A 16,282-nucleotide genomic window follows, 5' to 3' on the forward strand; every position below is an offset into this window, starting at 1 on the left:
TTAAAGTTTCGGTTGTTACTGGAAGAGTACGACTATAAAGTAGTTTACGTCAAAGGGCGTGATAATGTAGCTGCAGATGCATTGTCACGCATAGAATTGACTTCTGAGGAATTACGATCTATGAATGAACACATTATAGCTGTACTTACAAGAGCAAAGAGACGGGAGCTTGAGAAAAATTCTTGTAATCATACTTCGGTAGCTAACATTCCTAAAAACGATTGGACTGATCACCCAAGAGTTGTAGAAATGTTAAAACTACCTAAGGATTACACGGAATTAATATTTGTGAATGAGAAAGAATGGATGGAAGTTAAAAAATATGTGACTTTAGAAAAAAGTGATTATGCATATTCGTCGTCAGATCGCACTGTATACGTAAAACTATTTACTCAATCACAGCGTACACGAGCGGTCTCTGTGAGAGAAATGGAATTATTTTGTGCAGATCTAAAAATAGACACTTTATATATAATTAAAAATGAACATAACATAAGAATTATTAAAGAGCTAGCTCAATATATAAATAAATTGCCTAAGTGGTCCGGACCCCGCTTATGCGTAGTAAAAGGAGTTCAAAAGGTAATTGACGACGACACAAAGAAAGTAATACTAAACGATTATCATATTCTTCCCACTAGTGGACACGCAGGGATAAGACGCATGTTAAACAATATTCGGAAAAAATACTTTTGGAACGGATTAGAGCGTGATGTTACTAATTTTGTAATGAAATGTAATAAATGCCAACGGTATAAATATTTAAATACAATAAAAGAGCCTATGGTTATAACGGATTGTGGAAATTCAGCTTTCGATAAAATATATATAGATCTAGTAGGTCCCTTACCCCGAGACAACAACTACAATTACATTTTCACGCTTCAGTGTGACTTAACCAAATATGTCGAGGCGTATCCGATAGAAAGCAAGGATGCGCGCACGGTGGCCACAACGCTGGTAAATAATTTTATACTCAGGTATGGCATTCCCCGAGAGATAGTAAGCGACAGAGGAACCGAGTTTGTTAACACCATAATGAAAGAGGTATGTACAATTTTACATATAAGTCATTTACAATCCACAGCCTATCATCATCAAACTTTAGGTTCCCTAGAAAACAGCCATAAACATTTAACTTCTTATTTGAGAATGCAAGTTAACAGTCAAACACAGACATGGAGTTCATGGATACCCTACTGGTGTTTCTCATATAATACTACGGTACATTCGAGTACAAAATTTACGCCATATGAACTTGTGTTTGGAAAGCAATGTAATATACCTTCCAACCTTACTACCTCACTGGACCCAATTTATAATTTTGATAATTATGCTGTTGAATTAAAATATCGTTTACAAAAGTCACAAATGGATGCTAAAAACAATCTTATCAGTTCTAAAATTGTCAGGAAAAGTAAATACGATAGCGGTATGAATCCTATAACATATAAAACTGGGGACCAAATATTAGTTAAAAATGAGAGTTTTAATAAGCTGGACCCATTGTATTTAGGTCCATTTCAAGTAGTCAAGGAAATCTCTCCAAATGTTGTTGTGTTAGTTAAAGGGAAAGAAAAAATTATTCATAAAAATAGAACTAGGCTTTATCATGAATGAAATTATATTTTATTGTAACACTTTTGTTTATGATTGTATGGTATCAAATGAAGTTTATCTTATGATGAAATTGTTTATTGTTTAGTTTTAGAGTGTATTGAATATGATATTAGATACTAGTTATATTATAATCATATGATAAGAACTTATTAATTGTAAACCACAAAAAAAAAAAAAAAAAAAAAAAATGTATCCTTGTTTAATCTCTATACTTATTACTATTATACTTATTATACTTAATCATTTTTGTGCTAATTACTTAAGTTAAAAAAAAAAAAAAAAAAAGTTTTCATATTTTTCTTTTTTTTTTCTTTTTGATAGGGCGTGTGACGTAGTAGTCAATCATTAGTTCATTAGAATATAAACTGTATCTCTGGAGAGGAGGAGGTATTAATAAACGGTACGTGTAACCATTAACATCTTGTTTGATTTGTCTAAGTCCCGTCCTTACACCCGCCTGCGATGCTTTCCATCAATATTTATAAATTAAATATTATTGTGGGGCTTGTTTTACTCTTTTTTTAGTGTGCAGTCGGGTATTTTGTTTTTATAATGACGTTTTAAGGAACGTCAGGCTAAAGCTAAGGTAAGACTAAATAGTCATGTATTGTCATCCAATCAATTAAAAGGGCTTTTAATTAAATTAACACCTATTTATCTCACAAAATATCTTAACTTAATAATTTAGACTTTAGTGTGACTCAAGTTATCATTGTATGTTGCAGCTGGCATGAAATTGTTACGGTGAAACTACAAATTCATACACCACCAACATTTTCTTACATACATAGTTACAAGTGAAGCTAATACAAGCGTATTAAAGAATAAAATTATCCTTAGTCTGTGCCGCTAACCTGTCCCGTGTGTCTCAGCAACTGGTGCTGGAGCCGTACCTCGCCGCGGCGAGCGCGTCGCACGCGGCCCTGGCGGCGTCGCTGCTGGCGGGCGGCGACGTGGCGCACTACACGCGGCACGCGCTGGCGGGGCTGGAGCGCGAGGTGGCGCTGGGCGCGCGCTTCCTGGACGCCTCCTCCGCCGACGCCGTGCGCAGCGCCTACGAGCGAGCCGCCGTCGCCGCGCACCTGCCCGCGCTGCACGCCACCGTGCGCCAGCTGCTGCGCGACGCCGCCGCCAGCGACCCCGCCGCTGCCGAGGTGAGTGTAGCACCGACACCCGCCGTGCGCACCTGCCCGCGCTGCACGCCACCGTGCGTCAGCTGCTGCGCGACGCCGCCGCCAGCGACCCCGCCGCTGCCGAGGTGAGTGTAGCACCGACACCCGCCGTGCGCACCTGCCCGCGCTGCACGCCACCGTGCGCCAGCTGCTGCGCGACGCCGCCGCCAGCGACCCCGCCGCTGCCGAGGTGAGTGTAGCACCGACACCCGCCGTGCGCACCTGCCCGCGCTGCACGCCACCGTGCGCCAGCTGCTGCGCGACGCCGCCGCCAGCGACCCCGCCGCTGCCGAGGTGAGTGTAGCACCGACACCCGCCGTGCGCACCTGCCCGCGCTGCACGCCACCGTGCGCCAGCTGCTGCGCGACGCCGCCGCCAGCGACCCCGCCGCTGCCGAGGTGAGTGTAGCACCGACACCCGCCGTGCGCACCTGCCCGCGCTGCACGCCACCGTGCGCCAGCTGCTGCGCGACGCCGCCGCCAGCGACCCCGCCGCTGCCGAGGTGAGTGTAGCACCGACACCCGCCGTGCGCACCTGCCCGCGCTGCACGCCACCGTGCGCCAGCTGCTGCGCGACGCCGCCGCCAGCGACCCCGCCGCTGCCGAGGTGAGTGTAGCACCGACACCCGCCGTGCGCACCTGCCCGCGCTGCACGCCACCGTGCGCCAGCTGCTGCGCGACGCCGCCGCCAGCGACCCCGCCGCTGCCGAGGTGAGTGTAGCACCGACACCCGCCGTGCGCACCTGCCCGCGCTGCACGCCACCGTGCGCCAGCTGCTGCGCGACGCCGCCGCCAGCGACCCCGCCGCTGCCGAGGTGAGTGTAGCACCGACACCCGCCGTGCGCACCTGCCCGCGCTGCACGCCACCGTGCGCCAGCTGCTGCGCGACGCCGCCGCCAGCGACCCCGCCGCTGCCGAGGTGAGTGTAGCACCGACACCCGCCGTGCGCACCTGCCCGCGCTGCACGCCACCGTGCGCCAGCTGCTGCGCGACGCCGCCGCCAGCGACCCCGCCGCTGCCGAGGTGAGTGTAGCACCGACACCCGCCGTGCGCACCTGCCCGCGCTGCACGCCACCGTGCGCCAGCTGCTGCGCGACGCCGCCGCCAGCGACCCCGCCGCTGCCGAGGTGAGTGTAGCACCGACACCCGCCGTGCGCACCTGCCCGCGCTGCACGCCACCGTGCGCCAGCTGCTGCGCGACGCCGCCGCCAGCGACCCCGCCGCTGCCGAGGTGAGTGTAGCACCGACACCCGCCGCTGCCGAGGTGAGTGTAGCACCGACACCCGCCGTGCGCACCTGCCCGCGCTGCACGCCACCGTGCGCCAGCTGCTGCGCGACGCCGCCGCCAGCGACCCCGCCGCTGCCGAGGTGAGTGTAGCACCGACACCCGCCGCTGCCGAGGTGAGTGTAGCACCGACACCCGCCGAGCGCACCTGCCCGCGCTGCACGCCACCGTGCGCCAGCTGCTGCGCGACGCCGCCGCCAGCGACCCCGCCGCTGCCGAGGTGAGTGTAGCACCGACACCCGCCGCTGCCGAGGTGAGTGTAGCACCGACACCCGCCGTGCGCACCTGCCCGCGCTGCACGCCACCGTGCGCCAGCTGCTGCGCGACGCCGCCGCCAGCGACCCCGCCGCTGCCGAGGTGAGTGTAGCACCGACACCCGCCGTGCGCACCTGCCCGCGCTGCACGCCACCGTGCGCCAGCTGCTGCGCGACGCCGCCGCCAGCGACCCCGCCGCTGCCGAGGTGAGTGTAGCACCGACACCCGCCGCTGCCGAGGTGAGTGTAGCACCGACACCCGCCGTGCGCACCTGCCCGCGCTGCACGCCACCGTGCGCCAGCTGCTGCGCGACGCCGCCGCCAGCGACCCCGCCGCTGCCGAGGTGAGTGTAGCACCGACACCCGCCGTGCGCACCTGCCCGCGCTGCACGCCACCGTGCGCCAGCTGCTGCGCGACGCCGCCGCCAGCGACCCCGCCGCTGCCGAGGTGAGTGTAGCACCGACACCCGCCGTGCGCACCTGCCCGCGCTGCACGCCACCGTGCGCCAGCTGCTGCGCGACGCCGCCGCCAGCGACCCCGCCGCTGCCGAGGTGAGTGTAGCACCGACACCCGCCGCTGCCGAGGTGAGTGTAGCACCGACACCCGCCGTGCGCACCTGCCCGCGCTGCACGCCACCGTGCGCCAGCTGCTGCGCGACGCCGCCGCCAGCGACCCCGCCGCTGCCGAGGTGAGTGTAGCACCGACACCCGCCGTGCGCACCTGCCCGCGCTGCACGCCACCGTGCGCCAGCTGCTGCGCGACGCCGCCGCCAGCGACCCCGCCGCTGCCGAGGTGAGTGTAGCACCGACACCCGCCGTGCGCACCTGCCCGCGCTGCACGCCACCGTGCGCCAGCTGCTGCGCGACGCCGCCGCCAGCGACCCCGCCGCTGCCGAGGTGAGTGTAGCACCGACACCCGCCGCTGCCGAGGTGAGTGTAGCACCGACACCCGCCGTGCGCACCTGCCCGCGCTGCACGCCACCGTGCGCCAGCTGCTGCGCGACGCCGCCGCCAGCGACCCCGCCGCTGCCGAGGTGAGTGTAGCACCGACACCCGCCGCTGCCGAGGTGAGTGTAGCACCGACACCCGCCGAGCGCACCTGCCCGCGCTGCACGCCACCGTGCGCCAGCTGCTGCGCGACGCCGCCGCCAGCGACCCCGCCGCTGCCGAGGTGAGTGTAGCACCGACACCCGCCGCTGCCGAGGTGAGTGTAGCACCGACACCCGCCGTGCGCACCTGCCCGCGCTGCACGCCACCGTGCGCCAGCTGCTGCGCGACGCCGCCGCCAGCGACCCCGCCGCTGCCGAGGTGAGTGTAGCACCGACACCCGCCGTGCGCACCTGCCCGCGCTGCACGCCACCGTGCGCCAGCTGCTGCGCGACGCCGCCGCCAGCGACCCCGCCGCTGCCGAGGTGAGTGTAGCACCGACACCCGCCGTGCGCACCTGCCCGCGCTGCACGCCACCGTGCGCCAGCTGCTGCGCTACGCCGCCGCCAGCGACCCCGCCGCTGCCGATGTGAGTGTAGCACCGACACCCGCCGCTGCCGAGGTGAGTGTAGCACCGACATACCAATAGGCTAGTTTCCTAAAAAATAATAATTAGTCCGTCTTGTAGATTGTCCAAAATTAAGCGATACGTATTTTTTCTTTTTTAAATTGGATCAGAACTTGTTAAGATATAGCGTGTTAAAGTTGAGTGTGACGTCACAAGTTGCTACAATTTTCAGGACACTGTGACGTAAAAGGCCCCCACTCCTAATTTTTGAAGTGTATTATCTTTGTCATTTTATGTTTAATTAAAAAAAGAAAAAATACGTATCCAATATTTTTTGATTATCTAAAAAGCGGACTAAATATTATTTCATTATTTCGACCCTGGACACTACCCTATTCAGCGGTCAGTTTTGCGTTACATAGATGTACTCATACAGGGGGCATTCTGAACGCGTCGGTCCAGTAGAAGTAGTAGTAGTACAGCTCGAACGCAAAGCTGAACGCTTGACCGCATGACAGCTCTCTGTCTGATAGATCCCTAAGCTATCACTTAGAGATCCTTTTCCTTAAAACAGGGACTCATCATTTCAAAGTATGTTCTTTGATATGTTTATAAAGACCTATGTTTAGTGTTGACGTTATAGTAATATCTACTACTGTTTGTGTTACAGCGTCGCGCGGACCTGAAGCGCATGTACACGCTGCTGCGTCCGCTCGGCGCCGCCGCGCTGCGCCCGCTCGTCGACGCCGCACACGCGCAGGCCGCCGCCGACGGACACGCGCTGCTCGCACAGCCGCACAACAAGGACGAGGTACACACACACACACACGCGCAGGCCGCCGCCGACGGACACGCGCTGCTCGCACAGCCGCACAACAAGGACGAGGTACACACACACACACACACACACGCGCAGGCCGCCGCCGACGGACACGCGCTGCTCGCACAGCCGCACAACAAGGACGAGGTACACACACACACACACACGCGCAGGCCGCCGCCGACGGACACGCGCTGCTCGCACAGCCGCACAACAAGGACGAGGTACACACACACACACACACACACGCGCAGGCCGCCGCCGACGGACACGCGCTGCTCGCACAGCCGCACAACAAGGACGAGGTACACACACACACACACACGCGCAGGCCGCCGCCGACGGACACGCGCTGCTCGCACAGCCGCACAACAAGGACGAGGTACACACACACACACACACACACGCGCAGGCCGCCGCCGACGGACACGCGCTGCTCGCACAGCCGCACAACAAGGACGAGGTACACACACACACACACACACACGCGCAGGCCGCCGCCGACGGACACGCGCTGCTCGCACAGCCGCACAACAAGGACGAGGTACACACACACACACACACACACGCGCAGGCCGCCGCCGACGGACACGCGCTGCTCGCACAGCCGCACAACAAGGACGAGGTACACACACACACACACACGCGCAGGCCGCCGCCGACGGACACGCGCTGCTCGCACAGCCGCACAACAAGGACGAGGTACACACACACACACACACACACGCGCAGGCCGCCGCCGACGGACACGCGCTGCTCGCACAGCCGCACAACAAGGACGAGGTACACACACACACACACACACACGCGCAGGCCGCCGCCGACGGACACGCGCTGCTCGCACAGCCGCACAACAAGGACGAGTTACACACACACACACACACGCGCAGGCCGCCGCCGACGGACACGCGCTGCTCGCACAGCCGCACAACAAGGACGAGGTACACACACACACACACACACACGCGCAGGCCGCCGCCGACGGACACGCGCTGCTCGCACAGCCGCACAACAAGGACGAGGTACACACACACACACACACGCGCAGGCCGCCGCCGACGGACACGCGCTGCTCGCACAGCCGCACAACAAGGACGAGGTACACACACACACACACACACACACGCGCAGGCCGCCGCCGACGGACACGCGCTGCTCGCACAGCCGCACAACAAGGACGAGGTACACACACACACACACACACACACGCGCAGGCCGCCGCCGACGGACACGCGCTGCTCGCACAGCCGCACAACAAGGACGAGGTACACACACACACACACACGCGCAGGCCGCCGCCGACGGACACGCGCTGCTCGCACAGCCGCACAACAAGGACGAGGTACACACACACACACACACGCGCAGGCCGCCGCCGACGGACACGCGCTGCTCGCACAGCCGCACAACAAGGACGAGGTACACACACACACACACACGCGCAGGCCGCCGCCGACGGACACGCGCTGCTCGCACAGCCGCACAACAAGGACGAGGTACACACACACACACACACGCGCAGGCCGCCGCCGACGGACACGCGCTGCTCGCACAGCCGCACAACAAGGACGAGGTACACACACACACACATGTACACGCAGACACACACACATATATGTACACACAGATACATAAACTCATGATAACATGCCAAAGAAACCTATCTGTAACTATACTCTATTTTAGTAGGCAATTAACTCAAGGTAAACAATGTTCACTGTAGGAAAACATCATTAATCACTTAACGTTACACTCATGTCACGGTCACACACACACATACATGGGAATATCTTCAGCTATAATGTAACATGTAGGCTGTCATCGAACATTAAGCCGACATTAGCTACAACTCCTTAAGGAAAGTCATTTTCTCTTCAATTTCAAAACAGAAATCTGTATTTTTACTTTCCTCCCAAACAGTGACAAAAACTACCGAATTACTAACCCTCTCTTTTTTGGGAAGTCGGTGAAAAGTATTGTCTGATCACACTTTCTAATATGGCAGTCGCCACTGTCTAACCATCTCTGTAGCAAATGACTTTCCTTGACATACAGTTAGCCGAAACTCATCCAGTTCGTGTAATATATTTGCTATTTATAACAATATAATATTGACTAAAAGACAACACATCGCGTGCTATATTATGCTTTTCATTAAACTATTAAACGTCGGTTGCATCAAAATAATAAATAATAAAATAAAATGTATTTAAAAATGTAATTGTTATTGTTTTATCGTTTTATTTAAGGCCTTCGAATGAGTTGTTCATTGTAAATGCTCTCAGAAACCAGTTGTTTCATACATCACGAGGGAACTACTTCCCGAATTTGGTTAAATACAGTCTACTATAACCTATGTAATATTTCCGATATTTAATATTCATGGTAAAAGTTACAATATTTGCAGTAACTATGGGTGTGCCACAGGGTACAATAATAGGCCCTTTGTTGTTTTTCAATGGCAAAGTAATGAAGAATTTGGAATATCATGTTGTTTCTTCATTATAAAAGTATAGTAATAGTTAGAAATGTTATGAATATTTTTGCTGCAACCGGCGGTTAGTGAGCATTAACACAGCAAGGCTCAGTGTCACCAACAGGACGACAGCCCGATTAAGTAACAATTGATTTAGAAGTTCACATGGAATGGGTTCGTTGTTCCTAAAATGATCGATTACTGAACCAAGCTTGTAAATACTTCGAAAATTCCAACTTTAACAGTTTTTGTTACGACTGATCACCTAACCGACTGTTAGTGAGATTGAGCCGAATTGTCACAACATATGACCTGTAACATTTAAACGATTCGATTTGCTTTCAGAATTCCTTAAAAAGGAAGGTGTTCTAAATTCAGATGTTTTTAGTTTTAGACGTAGAGTAAACGCCATAGTAACCGTCCGTAAGCGAAACGAGTCGTTATAGTTAGATGATAGTTGAGCAATTGCTAGTGACGCTCTGTTTGCCCGCAGCCAGCCGATTTGTACGGAAACGGCACCGAGGTGCGTGCACTCAACCGTGTCGACTCTATGTCTTCCGTCTCTCTCTAACCGCTGCTGTGCGAGAGAGACGGCGACATAAGTCGACACCGTTGTACAATATACTTGTTATTATGTACTTGCGCTTATTTTCACTTTTGTTATAGGTATTTTTAGTTTATCGCTATCGACAGGGCACATTCCTATTTCTGAATGTTTATTTGTTGCTCTTATCTGTGGGTTTCTATAACCGATCTATGTTTTGCGATAGATTGAAATTTGGCATTAACTATATGAAGCTAATGTTAAAATTCAATCACTAATCGCAAAATAACGGATGAACCGGTTATAGAAATCCACCGTTGGTCATTCCATGTATATTTGCTTCTCATTCAACATTCATTTGTCTCATATTTTGTTTGATTATCATTTCATTGTCTATGGGTTAAGGTTATTGAACCCTCGTTAACATAACTATTGTGTCCGATATTTTGTTATTACTTGGTTTTAGTTTTTTGCTCTTTAAGGATTAGATAATATATTTTCCACTATGTTTTCAAGAACTTTGTACAAATGAATAAATGGCAGATAGCTTATCGCAGCGTCGATGTATATTTACACAAAATTTCATCTCAATCGATTCAGCAGTAGAACCATCATTTGTAATTGTAACAGAAATGTGTAAACCTAATTTTATAAGACCAGCTGTTTTCACCCGCTTCCCGCTGGAGCTTCTGGATTTCAAACAGCCAGTCCGCCATCTTGGGGAGGCCACCATATTGGATTTCTAATGACGTTTCTTAGCTCGTCATGTATTGTCATCAAAACTCCGAGCGTGTGCAAAATTTCATCCTAATCAAAGATCGGGAAGAGGGTCAAATTAAGATTCCAAGATTGTCTTAGAGCTCTGCCTCATTAGGACGCCAATGGCGACGTCGCCGGCTACGTATCCAAGCAGTTAATATTGAAATGTATGGTACCTAACTCACGGTTTGGCAAAGTCACCAAATTGGTAGCGTGGCCACGAGCTACAGTTCTCTACGTGGCTTATGGATACTCTGGCAGCTTGGCGACGATGCCAGGGTTGCCACTATAATGTACATGGTACAGTGCACCTCGCTCACTCAGTCGCCAATGTGGTCGCCAGTCAGCGTGCGATTTCTTCAGCGACGACGTAAACAATTGACTGTCGAGACGCCATGGCCACTCGACTTGGCGACCTTTGTATGCCAGAAGTAGCCAGGCCTGCGCCTGGCGACGTCGCCATGGCGTCTCAAGCTAATAGTCGTGTGTTTGCCAGGCACACACGCACTTCGTGAGCGCGATGCTGTCGCTGCACGGCAAGTACAGCGCGCTGTTCGGAGACGTGTTCGGCGGCGCGCAGGCCTTCGTCGGAGCACTCGACAAGGTAACATAAACATGACATCAAAATTTAAATAAAACTATTTTTACGATATATCGCGGTTATATTATTATTATTTAATCCCGCCGTTTCGAATCCTTTACAATTTACAGCATCCATGGTCTCGGGCAGATTATGTGTTATTACTGGGAAAAAGTGGTGGAATAAGCTTCTCAGCAACACAATTCTGTCTGTATGTGTAATGCAAACATTACACTGAGTCTCTTGATAGCTACGATTATACAAAACAATCCTATGACATCGACCGTATTGTTTATTATAAAGGAACTAACTCGTTTAACTGCCTCGTTGGTCTAGCTGTCGCAAGTGCGGCTGCTGAGCACGAGGTCTCGGGTTCGATTCCCGAGTCGGGCCGAAATCGCTTTGTGGGTTTTAGAAGACTTTCACAAAGCAGCCCGGAGCCTGGAAGTTGGTGATTGATACTCCCGTGCATCGGAGAGCACGTAAATGTCGGTCCTGCGCCTGATCTCTCTCCGGTTGTGTCGGATTACCGTCCCATCGGGCTATGAGAGTGAAGGAATAGAGAGTGCACCTGTGTCTGCGCAAATGCTCGTGCACTATAATATGTCCTGCGCAGCTGGCTAATCTCCTTACGTGAGAACAGCCGTCGTAGCCGATAATCGGCTAGGAGGACATCATCATCATAAAGAAAAATAGAATACAATATTTTTTTATTTAATTTTGTAACTGGTAATCAGTTTTCTTTTTTTCAATCGATATCCTTGATTTTATTTTTGATCTTAATTTTACCTAAATACTGATTCACTTAAAAAAAACTAAGAATTTTTCCAATAAAGCTAGTTATCAAATTGCATATGATTGCAGTGTAAGCAAATAAAGACTATTTCATTTTATTAATTTTAAAGTTGACCTTCAAAAAGCGAACATTAACCGTCAGAAAGCCGACCTTTATCTTCAAAACATGACCTCGACCCTATCCCCTGCAGGCGTGCAGCGCGGTGGTGAACTCGCGGCTGCCGCTGGACACGGGCGCGCGCGCGCCGGAGCTGCTGGCGCGCTACTGCGACGCGCTGCTGCGCCGCCGCGGCCTCGACGCCGACGACAAGCTCGCCGCCGCCATCGTCGTCTTCAAGTACGTCGACGACAAGGACGTCTTCCAGAAGTACTACGCGCGAGCCCTCGCCCGCAGGCTCATACACCAGCTCAGCGCCAACATGGAGCAGGTCAGATACACCACTGTATACTGCTAATATCTAGCTAGGCTATATTAATGCCATTGGAATACGATTAATCTTATATTAGTAGCAGAATACCCGCTAAAGTTATAGAGACCCGCAATTGTGTAAAAGTGAATATGGTTAGAAATGATGAAAGAAATGACGGCAAATAGAAGACTATACAACCCGTGCCGATAAAGAATGGGATTAGAAATGGCGGCTCATTGAGCCGGGAGCGTCAGCATAAAAATGCAATAACAATAAAAACTAATAACTGAATAACGTTAAAAAATATCGTTACCGTTGAAAGTGTTTCGTTATTTCATGAATTAAAATAAAGCTTATGTTAGTTAAATTTGTGATCGTTTTGAGACTACATTACGTAAGTACACAAATTGTCAACAAAACCATTACCTGAATCGCGGAGAGGGTAAGGTTGGATATAAACTATTTTCGCTTCATAACTTTAAATAATCTCAAATATCCATACTAATATTATAAATGTGTAAGTAACTCTGTCTCTCTATTTGTCTGTTATGCTTTCACGGCTAAACCACTGAACCGATTTTGATGAAATTTGGTATGGAGAATATGGAGATAGCTTGAATCCCAAGGCCTTCCTTGGGCTTAGGCTAATTTACTACTACATATGCTACTTTTTATTCGACTTCGACTTTCTACGCATGCGCAACATTCACGTGGGCAAAGGCTAGTTTTGAAATAAAAGGATGTAATAAATATTTCGGCGCGAGCCGAAATCAAAATGGGTGACTCTTATGCCTTGGACATGAAATTAAAATGCATCATTATAACAAAAGTTCATAAAAGTTTATTCACTTCACAATCAAATAAATTATAAATGAAATAAGGATTGGCTAAAACACGAACCAGTGAATTGATTGAACACAAATTGTAATTGTTACTAACAATAAATGGATTGTTTATGGAAATAAAATTAAGGAGCGTAAATCAGATGAACAATTAACGTTAAATTCATTAAGTAAAACTAAATAATCAACGTCTAATTCATTGCCAATATCAATAAACAGAATTTAAATTAAATCAAAAGAACACAATAAAAACACAAAGTATTAATTTAACTACAGAGTGAAATATTAACACCAAGTCCGCCCCGCCGTTTTTTTTTTTTTTTTTTTGGTATGGCATCTCGCAGTTCAGCCTAGGAGGCCGTGTACTGCTTAACCGGACTTTTCCCTGTGGATGCCTAGAATTTAAGGCCTCCAGCCAGGGGCGTAAAACTACTTATAAACTAAGCGACTGCGCTGCGCTACCAAAGAGTGTGAGTATAGACGGAAATAATGTGCGAGCGAGAAGTGAATAGATGCGCCGCCATTTCTAATCCCATTCTTTATCGGCACGGGTAGTAGAAGAGGATGATAAATATTTGCACTGGGCATTTTATATTTTAAACATTTTATTTATTTATTGCAAAAAATGTATACAGATGCATCCTTATATATTATAGGTGTTCCATCCTCCATCATCCTCCGAGCCTTTTCCAAACTATGTTGATTCTATTGATGTCATACATTGGTGTCTAAGGTATACTTAGAAAGTACATACAAACTTAGAAAAGTTGCATTGATATTTGACCTGGAACCCACACTCATACACGATTCTTTACCCACTAGGCCAACACGGCATTGTTGTTATTGTTAACATAGCATACAATATGGAATATATCATGTCGGTATGTGCCTGCTTCAGGAGGAGGCAATGATCAACCGTCTGAAGGCGGCGTGCGGCTACGAGTTCACGAACAAGCTGCACCGCATGTTCACCGACGTGGCCGTCTCCGCAGACCTCAACGCCAAGTTCCAGCAGCACCTGCGCGACAACAACCTGACCACCAGCACCGGCTTCTTCATCCAGGCGAGTGCCACACCCACCCCCCAGCACGTCACGCCGACACTCACCCAGCGACAACAACCTGGCCACCAGCACCGGCTTCTTCATCCAGGCGAGTGCCACACCCACCCCCCAGCACGTCACGCCGACACTCACCCAGCGACAACAACCTGCCCACCAGCACCGGCTTCTTCATCCAGGCGAGTGCCACACCCACCCCCCAGCACGTCACGCCGACACTCACCCAGCGACAACAACCTGCCCACCAGCACCGGCTTCTTCATCCAGGCGAGTGCCACACCCACCCCCCAGCACGTCACGCCGACACTCACCCAGCGACAACAACCTGCCCACCAGCACCGGCTTCTTCATCCAGGCGAGTGCCACACCCACCCCCCAGCACGTCACGCCGACACTCGCCCAGCGACAACAACCTGGCCACCAGCACCGGCTTCTTCATCCAGGCGAGTGCCACACCCACCCCCCAGTACGTCATGCCGACACTCGCCCAGCGACAACAACCTGCCCACCAGCACCGGCTTCTTCATCCAGGCGAGTGCCACACCCACCCCCCAGCACGTCACGCCGACACTCACACTGCCAAGGATTTCAATGACAGCTGGGACCTACAGTTTATTGTGCCATCCGAAACATGAAGAAACGTCATGCTAGATGGTCACCGTTCATGGACTGACCGCGCCAAGCGTCGTTTAACGCCTTAAGAGGCTGAATGCATCCAAAACACGTACGTATTTACGTACGCGAGAGAAAGAGAGAGAAGCCTGTTGACGCGACGTTGTTGACGATGAGTTGAGCAATCAAAAATAAAAATTAACCAAGTTCTGGGTTTATATGGACTCGTTAATGTTACGAATTTTATGTATGTACGTTGATAAGTAATACAGATACTTTAAGTTTACAATTTTTTTCGATGTTTTTTTTTTAAAGCCGATGTACTCTGTATCAGGAATTAGTCAAGAACCCATATCTATAATATAAAAATGAATCGCAAAATGTGTTGGTAAGCGCATAACTCAACAACGCCTGGACCAATTTGGCTAATTCTTTTTTTGTTGTGTTTGTTATTGTCAGGAGGAGGTTCTTATGAAAAAAAAAATAGGGTAAAGTAGAGAAGTCAGTTGACGGGAGCGAAGCCGCGGGCAAAAGCTAGTAAAATATAATTGTAACATTAAATCATACACTAACACATGTAGTATCGTCCTGGCAGGTCCTACAGGCGGGCGCGTGGCCGCTGGGCGGCGCGATGGCCCCGCTGGCGCCGCCGCAGCAGCTGGAGCGGCCGGCGCGGCTGTTCGAGGCCTTCTACCGCGCCTCCTTCAGCGGCCGCCGCCTGGCCTGGCTGCACCACCTGTGCACGGGCGAGCTGCGCCTGCGCTACACGCCGCGCCTCGTGCACGTCAGCGCCTCCACCGCGCAGTGCGCGCTGCTGCTCAGCTTCGAGAGCGTGGACACGTGGCTCGCGCGGGAGCTGCGTGACACGGCACAGCTGCCCGGCGAGGCGTGGGCGCGGCACCTGCGGCCGCTGCTGGACGCGGGGCTGCTGCTGGCGCGCGGCGACGTGGGCGCGGAGGCGGACGCCGAGCCCGCGCCCGACGCCACGCTCGCGCTCAACCTCGCCTTCAGCAGCAAGCGCACCAAGCTGCGCCTCACCGTCGCCAACGCGCCCAACCACACCGGTCAGTGCCGTCTTATACTCACCCACCCTGACACCACTGTCGTGATGACCCCCACTGACTCCACTGCAATAATGACCCCCACTGTCATAATGACCACCACTGTCATAATGACCCCACTGCCGTAATAACCCTCATTGTCAGAATGACCGCCACTGTCAAATTGACCCCACTGTCTTAGTAACCTCCACTGACATGATGACCCCCATTGTTATAATGACCTCCACTGACATAATGACCTCCACTGACATAATGACCTCCAATGCCATAATGACCCCTACTGTCATAATGACCCCCACGGCCATAATGACCCCTCACTGTCACAATGACCCCCCACTGCTATAATGACCTCCACTGCCATAATGACCCCCACTTCCATAATGTAACAATGACCTCCACTGTCATAATGACACCCACTGATATAATGACCTCCACTGTCATATTAATTAAATAAATAAATAAATATTGACCCCCACTGCCATAATGACCCCACTGTCG

At 51.4% G+C, this 16,282-nt stretch overlaps 1 protein-coding gene across 2 annotated transcripts in view; it reads left to right on the forward strand.

Annotated features, from left to right (window-relative positions):
- Positions 1-16,282, forward strand: part of LOC124643675 (cullin-2) — a 30,145-nt gene that overhangs the window by 11,237 nt on the left and 2,626 nt on the right. For both annotated transcript variants that reach the window (XM_047182708.1, XM_047182709.1), the window contains exons 9-14: positions 2,493-2,774; positions 6,496-6,636; positions 10,921-11,028; positions 11,991-12,227; positions 13,950-14,114; positions 15,319-15,787. In XM_047182708.1, coding sequence (XP_047038664.1) covers positions 2,493-2,774; positions 6,496-6,636; positions 10,921-11,028; positions 11,991-12,227; positions 13,950-14,114; positions 15,319-15,787 — 1,402 coding nt within the window. The remainder of the gene's footprint in view (positions 1-2,492; positions 2,775-6,495; positions 6,637-10,920; positions 11,029-11,990; positions 12,228-13,949; positions 14,115-15,318; positions 15,788-16,282) is intronic.

This window comes from Helicoverpa zea, chromosome 28, assembly GCF_022581195.2.
Source record: "Helicoverpa zea isolate HzStark_Cry1AcR chromosome 28, ilHelZeax1.1, whole genome shotgun sequence".
NCBI classification, from domain to species: domain Eukaryota; kingdom Metazoa; phylum Arthropoda; class Insecta; order Lepidoptera; family Noctuidae; genus Helicoverpa; species Helicoverpa zea.